We start from the raw sequence: 7,854 nt of genomic DNA on the forward strand, positions 1-7,854 counted from the left end.
GTGGTATATAATATGTATCACTATTGTATATGTAAAAAAATATATCATATCATTATTGTATAATATGTGTATAGTAAATGTATAATTAACGTATAATTTATGTATAATAAATGTGTGATTAATTCCAACATATGTATATAACTGTATCATTCTTGTATATAAAGTGTATATGTAATTTCAACATATGTATATATGCTGTAGCAGCCCTTTAGTGGCGACTTAGTCGCCTCAAAATTTTTTTTTTTTTAAGCGCCTTAGCTGATGGGCCGATCAGTCTTGACATTATTTTGGACCGGCCGATCATTTTTTTACATTAATTTAGATAGATCAGACTCCTAATAGGATTAAACCCAAATAATAATTAAATATAAAATTAGTTTAATTGAGTTAACACACAATGTTCATACTTTTAAGGCATTTGAGGCCTTTTTCCGAATGAAAAATCTAAGGGACCACAAAGCTCGCTCAATTGGGGCGAGTAGGCAAGTTAGCACTTACACGCGCAAGTGGGTGTGTTACAAAAGATACCAACACTTATCACACTTCCATCTTAATATAAAAACCTCTCTTCAAAACCATCAACGACCAAAAACTGTCTCAACAAAAAAAAAAAAAAAATTCCTCTCAACAATGGCTATGCCTGAAAATTTAACGAGAGAACAATGTCTCTATTTAGCAAAACTAGCCGAACAAGCCGAACGTTACGAAGAAATGGTTAAATTCATGGAAAAACTCGTTATCGGGTCGGGTCAATCTGAGCTAACCGTTGAAGAACGAAATCTCTTATCCGTTGCGTATAAGAACGTAATCGGGTCGCTCCGAGCTGCTTGGAGGATAGTTTCGTCAATTGAACAAAAAGAAGAAGGTACCATTCTTAAACTCTTATGAATCTCTTAAGAAAAATATTTTATTCATAAGTGACTACAACACACATCAACGTACCACTTTTACCGTAGATGTAAGAATTTTATATCTAAACTATCACCGACTAGTTAGCAAAACGCACCTCAACTATTAATTATTTACTTTTTTTTACCTCAACTGTCAGGTAAAAAAAGTGAACAACTTAATTGTTGGGTTGTGTTTTGCTAATTTACTGATGATAATAGTTCGTATCTCATCTCACACGTGATAGTTATTGGGAAACAAAAAAAAAAGTGATACCGGTGATAGTTTAGGCAGAAAAGTCTAATGCCTGATAGTTCAGGTAGGAAACGAAAAAATAAGTGATACCTTATGTGTGTTTTTGATCCCGTATCTCTAAATTTTATAAATCTCTGAATGCTTTCTACAATTATCTCTGGTTATGAAAATAGCTAACAGGATCCCTAATTTATCGTATGAAACCTATTTCGACTATAAATTGAAAAATCTAGGCATGAATTGAAATATCAAATCCTGACTAATTTTGGTTTCCTACAACTTTGAATTATTATTTTCAAACAGGTAGGAAGAACGATGAACATGTGGTATTAGTGAAGGATTATAGATCTAAAGTTGAATCTGAACTAAGTGATGTTTGTGCTGGGATTTTGAAGATTTTGGATCAGCATTTGATACCTTCAGCTAAAGCTGGTGAATCGAAAGTGTTTTATTTGAAGATGAAAGGAGATTATTATCGTTATTTAGCTGAGTTTAAAGTTGGTAAGGAACGTAAGGATGCTGCTGAGGATACTATGCTTTCTTACAAAGCTGCTCAGGTATATTTTGTTATTTATTGATCTTGATTCGAAGTTTAATCTATAATTGTTTAAATTATTTACTGTTGACTTTGTGTATTAGTGAATGAAAACACTAAAAAAAAAAAAAAACTAGAATTAGCTATGAACGAACTTAGTGCTAGTTCGTCGCTAAATTGCTGTTAGATAATTTTATGATAACCTTTAGTGACAAATTTTGTTGTTTAGCTGTGGAATTAGTCTGTTGCTAATTCCTGTTTTTTTTTTTTTTTTTTTTAGTGAAAATTGAAAGTAAATTGTAATTCCAACTTCTAGTATTTTTTGAATAGTGATGGAAAATTGAGTTTGCGAGTAGCTTGAAGATTTGAGCTTTAAGCAGTTTGATTTTGACTTTTTCCAATGTGGATTTGCATGTATTGGTAGTTTGTGCTATTTATGGGGCACCTTTTTGGATTTCGAGAGTCAAAGGACTTTTTCTTTGACCACAATTATTTCATATGCCTTTTAAATATTTTAAATTGTTAAGTATTGTGACTTATACTACTCTTTGCATAGTTTCCTAATATGTAAATTTTATTTCAAAAAACTTGAAGAATTTATGTCCGAATTTGTGGTCAATATTAAAAAGTTGGACTCTCTAAATTCGAACTGTGCACAGAGGGAGTATTATTTATTGCTTGAATTTTTCAAGCAAGAAGATATTGTCATAGTTCTACTGCCATTATGAGGAAAAAAAACAACGCCATTGTGGTACTATATTTCCTTTTTTTTTTTTTTTTTGGAGAGCTCAACCTCTACTGTTGGGTCTGTAAGCCAGTAAAAGGGGTAATTTTGCTTGGGTAAGGAGATCATGGGCTTATCATTTAAATATCGCTTTTCTTTGGTTGCTTTGATTCATACCTCTTCATGTGTGTGGCCCAACTTGTATTCTCTGAAATCTGAAGTGAACTTTTTCCAGCCTTCCTTCCTGTGCTGCTCTTTTTGTTGAACAGACATGGGTACACATGCATGGATCTTTATCTCCCACATTAATGAATTGATATTTGGAATTTTTTTGATTTGTGTTATTATCTCGTACCAGCTCTGTTTCTTTCACCTGCATAATGTGAAAGTTAGCCGACTGTTGTGTTATTTACTTATTCATTTACTGTGATTGCGCTACAGGACATTGCTGTTACGGAGCTTGCCCCAACACATCCGATACGACTTGGGCTAGCTCTCAATTTCTCAGTGTTCTACTATGAGATTCTGAATGCATCAGAAAAAGCATGCAACATGGCTAAACAGGTAGTTCATTTCTCTTTCTCCTATTGCGTGTTCACCCTCTTCTCCCTCCCACAGCTGAGCAAGTAATGACAGTTTGTCATACTGTCCTTCAGTTTTAGTGTTAGCCATGCCTTATACACCAGATTTTCCTGTGCATTGCACGCATGCTCTCATATGTTTACATTTGATATTTTGCTAATATTCATTTAGAATCTTGGCTACAGATGTCATTCCTGTTATGTTGGTATCAGTTAAAACACTGAAGCTGAAGATGTTAACTCTGATATGCTAAAGTATTCATATATTTTTGTTTTCCGTCTATTTTCTGGGTTGGGTCTGATACTAAAAGTATACAATGCAGAAGTCTTTTGTTGGAAAAGAAAGAAACTAAAGCGTTTTGCCAGCCAGGAGGTAAATAAACCTTATCGAGGGAGAAAATGGCTTATCTTGGTCTCGCCGAGTTGATGTTGTTTTCCCACTTGGTTAATAGACTAAGCAGCCCCTTGATCTAATATTCTAAATCATAATAAGGATTTGTTTGATGACATTTCGCATGGCTATTTTGCTCTTCATCTGTTAACTCTGGAAGTTTCGGGCTTTAACAAGAGGAGCAAAATAGCTGTGAGAAATATGGTTAACAAGAGGAAGAGCAAAGTATTATCTGGTGCTATTGTGTGCAGATGTATGCGTGTGTAGAGTTAATTGGATTATGGAGTACCATTTGATCATTGATGTTAGAGTCATTCGGGTGAAAGTGTAGCAAATGTATAATGATCCCAAATATGTTGGAAGTATATAGTGCATAGAGTAGTAGATGCTCCATTCTCTAATGCAATTGGGGTGGCGGTGAATTTTCATGATGAGAGTGAAAGGACTTCCCACGTTTGTGTGGAATTGTAATGAGACGTTTTCAATGTGGATTCAAGCTATTAGCATGTTAAATGATGAGAGGTTGTGCTTCCTAGTCCTACCTAGGTCTCTTGAGTGGATGTTTTGAGATCACGTAGTATTATCAGAAAACGGAAACATAATTTTAGCTGGCACTTGGAAATGAAAGGTTGATAAATCTATGCTCATTATAAGGTGTTCTAGTAGTAAGCTGAGAATAAAAAGGAATTCTGTCTTCCGATTAGAAAAGCGATTTCTTTAATGATCAAAAACAAAAAAGGCACTTTTTGCGAGGTGTTTGTTTAATAATTTGGAAAAAAAAAGAAAAAAAAGAGAGTAAATCTTGTAATATGTTCATGCACACATTTGTTGCAACTATTCAGGCTTTTAAATTATTGGGAATGTAATGTATAGATCTTTGGCCATGTGATTGTGGTAAAGGAGTACTACATCAACAGGGGCGGATCTATGTGGGTGGCAGGGTGTTCACCCGAACAACCTCAGCAAAATATTACAGTGTATATATAGTGTAGATTTTCTGTGTTTATGTACATATATTAGCTTTTGAACACCCTAAACAAATGCAAAAGGTTAGCTCAAGTTGTCCACGGTGTTCAAAATTGTCTTTAGTGTCCTAGGTTCGATCCCCATCGACAACATTATTTTTAATATTTAGCTTTTGTTGTTTTTTTCGAACCCCCTGAATGAAAATCCGGATCCGCCACTGTACATCAACAATGAGTGCCCCACATATTCATTATTTTGCCTAAAGCACTATAATAGGCTACGAATATGGGTAAACTCAACCCTTTTCTCCAGTCCTGTGATGGTAAAACCAACCATGTGTTTAGATGAATAGCTTCTTAGTCAAGTCTAACATTACGGGGAAATAGACTTTGGGTGTCATAAACCTTTTTATTGTTCCCGGCAACTGCTTAAATACAAAAATGTCGATTCTACATGAACAATTTCTTTTACAGTTTGGCAAGAGGTTTCACTTTATTTGCTTTTAGTTCTTTTGCATATACAATGACTACTAAATTTGATTGTAGGAGTAGTCTTGACTCTTTAGCTGACTTGTGATTCATCTTTTGCTTTGTTACAGGCATTTGAGGAAGCTATTGCTGAACTGGACACTTTGGGTGAGGAATCCTACAAGGATAGCACCCTTATCATGCAATTACTAAGGGACAATCTCACTCTCTGGACTTCTGATATGCAGGTACCTCATTTTTTAAAATTAGTAAAATTCATTGAATTATTGCATGGTATGTGATATTTTCTCCCCTTTTGGGCCTGTTGTGGACGAGGAGTGACCAAACCCGCGAGACAGTGGTTCATAGCCACATGCTCTAATCCTCTGAGCTGCAGGTTTCACCTTGTTTTACTGGATTTGTTCCCTGGAGTACCCCAAAAAAGGAACTTTTCCTCTCCCCGACCACACTTTTCCCATTTGTCCATAAGAGTCAGATCCCCATATTCCAGGACCATGCAAGCTCGTTACATGAAATGCACAAACAAAAGCAAGCCAACCCTGAGAAAATGAATGAATTCCGAAGATCTTTTGCAAATCCAAAGAAGGGTTTTCCTGTACTTTCATCACAAAATATTTCACGATCCCAATACACCCAATATAATGTTGCATAACTGAATCCAGCAAACAGACTCCCACAAAATTCTACTTGGACTGCAATTTCAAATATATAGCTGTTCCATCTATATCCAATCCCAATGAGAATAGTACCATTCACTTCCTCCTTGTTTGGTTGTCGTAGACTCATAGTCATTTCGCTTAATAGAGAACTAAAACATTATTATATTATGGTTAATGCAGGATCAGATGGACGAGGCTTGATACGAAACTGCTCCTCCAGGAGGTGGGCTCAAATGTCACTCAGCAGTCTGTAATCTACATATGTGACTGATAGCTTTTGTATTTGATATATCCTGCCTACTTCGATAATTTTCTTGTTCAAACTTTTGTTTGATACTTTTGATGATTTTAATTTTATTTCTCTAGCTTCCCTTTGGTTTTTTTTTTTTTTTTCTGGATCTTTTTTCTTCTTTTCTTCCCTGGGGTTTCACCTTTGAGAGATCCTCTTTCTTTTGCCCCATTAGAGAAATAGAAAATTGTCTTAAGAGTAATTGGAAGAGTCACATTTTTTTTTAACACGAAAATACCTTAGCTAATCATAAACTAATACTCCCTTTCAATTCACACGCCTTAATTTGACTATTTACATGTCTTAGCTTGATTGAACATAAAGTTTAGATTTTAAGAATGTAAAGAATTTATTTTAAAGCGTGTGATCTTAGAGGACTTCTCCAGGTAGGAGTAAGGTTTGCGTTTGCGTACACTCTATGCTCTCCAGACCCCACTTGTAAAATTAAAGTGGGTATGTTATTGTCGTTGTTGTGTGATCTTAGAGGTGCGTATAATACTATGTCATTTTTAGAACCTTGTTATTATCTTTATGAAGAATCAGTGTTCTAATATAGGCGTGGATTTGGTAGTTCTCTCTTCCACTAAAACAAGTGAATTGCGTATATGGGATTAACTTCTAGTGCATAATAAAAGATAAGTTTTTAGTCAATTCAGTTCTATCTGTCCGACGTGGTTTCTTGTAATCATATACAAGAGTGCCACGAAGGGACTTATCTTTGGGAAAGACGAAGCCTTAGTTTGTTCTATTCTAGATCAATAAAAATCAGGGTACAAGAACGGTAAAAAACTCATTTGCTTTGAATATTTACATCGAATAATGCCAACTCACTACGGTTAAGTAATTATGTATGACAATATGAGATAATAATACATACTATTAGTTAATTTGGTGTAAACAATCAATAACTATTACTGGAGCAAGTTGCTTATGCAATATTCACCTTTTTTTAATTTTAATATTATGGTGGTGGTATGTACCTCTTCATCTTGAATCAGAGTTTTCGAGTTCAAGCCTTGAAAATAAAATCGCATTTGATAGGGAACATTTACCCTCCAAAACTGGGACTGTCCGACACAAATTTGAATCACTGGAGCCTCAAAACGGATACCGAACACTGAACACCATACGGAAAAAACATCACAATGTGTAATAAAATGTATGAATTATTCCTCATCTGAATGCAGAAGTAACCCGAAAATTAAGAAGGATTCATGGCATCAACAAGGTAATGAGATGGAACATAATAAATCTTTCCTATTAGTGCTCTTTGCTATATCAATATTAGTTTGCAAGACTTCAAACCACAAAAAGGGAAGAAGAAAAAGAAATTAAAAAAAGTCCAAGGAAAAATTTCTTGACAATTTTTAGACGTCGAGATGACGGAAATAAAAGGCTAGAGTAAAATGGCAGATGAAACGAATTTAATAGAGCAATCAATAATGGTAGGTTTATAAACTATTTGTAGAAGTGCTAATGACTCTACAAAATTGGACAAAGCTAATGACTCTTAATCTGTGAATAAACTTTACTCCCAATGTTTATGCAAAATCAATAAATACAAGATGTATGTCTTTGCTTATACATTTGATCACTACAAGTGATATGTATCCGTAGTTTAGTCTGTAACTCTTAAATTAAATTATTTGATTGGTACAAACATTAAATTAAATTATTTAATTTGGTACAAACACTATGTGTAAGTAAATATTTTGGTTTAAAAACATTTTGCAAAGGTTTTCCAGGAAAACCCAAATATTTTTCAGAATGCTAAACAATCCAAAGGGAGATGCTAACAAAAACCAAAAATGAATGTTGTTTTGAACATGTTTCATCAAAACTAATCCAAATGCATATATATATATATATATTTTTAAAAGGATAATAATCATAAAAAAGTTTCAATTAGTTTTCCAAAAACTGAATGCCATATTCAAAATGCCACCATAATCACTTCTCTCTTCCATTCCTTTAAAAAAAAGAAAAAAGAAAAAAAAAGAGAATTGATATCGGAAATGGCAATCTTATAAGCATAATGTTGTATTGGTAATAAATGTATCGGGATGAAGATTCATTGA

At 34.1% G+C, this 7,854-nt stretch overlaps 1 protein-coding gene across 1 annotated transcript; it reads left to right on the forward strand.

The window, feature by feature from the left end:
• Window positions 1–571: 571 nt before the first annotated feature.
• LOC132613895 (14-3-3 protein 1) lies at window positions 572–5,862 on the forward strand. The gene is made up of 5 exons (XM_060328184.1): window positions 572–865; window positions 1,447–1,700; window positions 2,844–2,966; window positions 4,939–5,055; window positions 5,668–5,862. The coding sequence occupies exons 1-5, from the start codon at window positions 631–633 to the stop codon at window positions 5,686–5,688; spliced, it is 750 nt and encodes a 249-aa protein (XP_060184167.1). The 5' UTR covers window positions 572–630; the 3' UTR covers window positions 5,689–5,862.
• Window positions 5,863–7,854: the final 1,992 nt, after the last annotated feature.

Source organism: Lycium barbarum, chromosome 10, assembly GCF_019175385.1.
Source record: "Lycium barbarum isolate Lr01 chromosome 10, ASM1917538v2, whole genome shotgun sequence".
Classification (NCBI taxonomy): domain Eukaryota; kingdom Viridiplantae; phylum Streptophyta; class Magnoliopsida; order Solanales; family Solanaceae; genus Lycium; species Lycium barbarum.

Coding starts and splice junctions, on each gene's coding strand:
- LOC132613895 (XM_060328184.1), top strand. CDS start 631: ATGGCTATGCCTGAAAATTTAACGAGAGAACAATGTCTCTATTTAGCA. Junction 866..1,446: donor AATTGAACAAAAAGAAGAAG/GTACCATTCTTA, acceptor ATTTTCAAACAG/GTAGGAAGAACGATGAACAT. Junction 5,056..5,667: donor TCTGGACTTCTGATATGCAG/GTACCTCATTTT, acceptor TGGTTAATGCAG/GATCAGATGGACGAGGCTTG.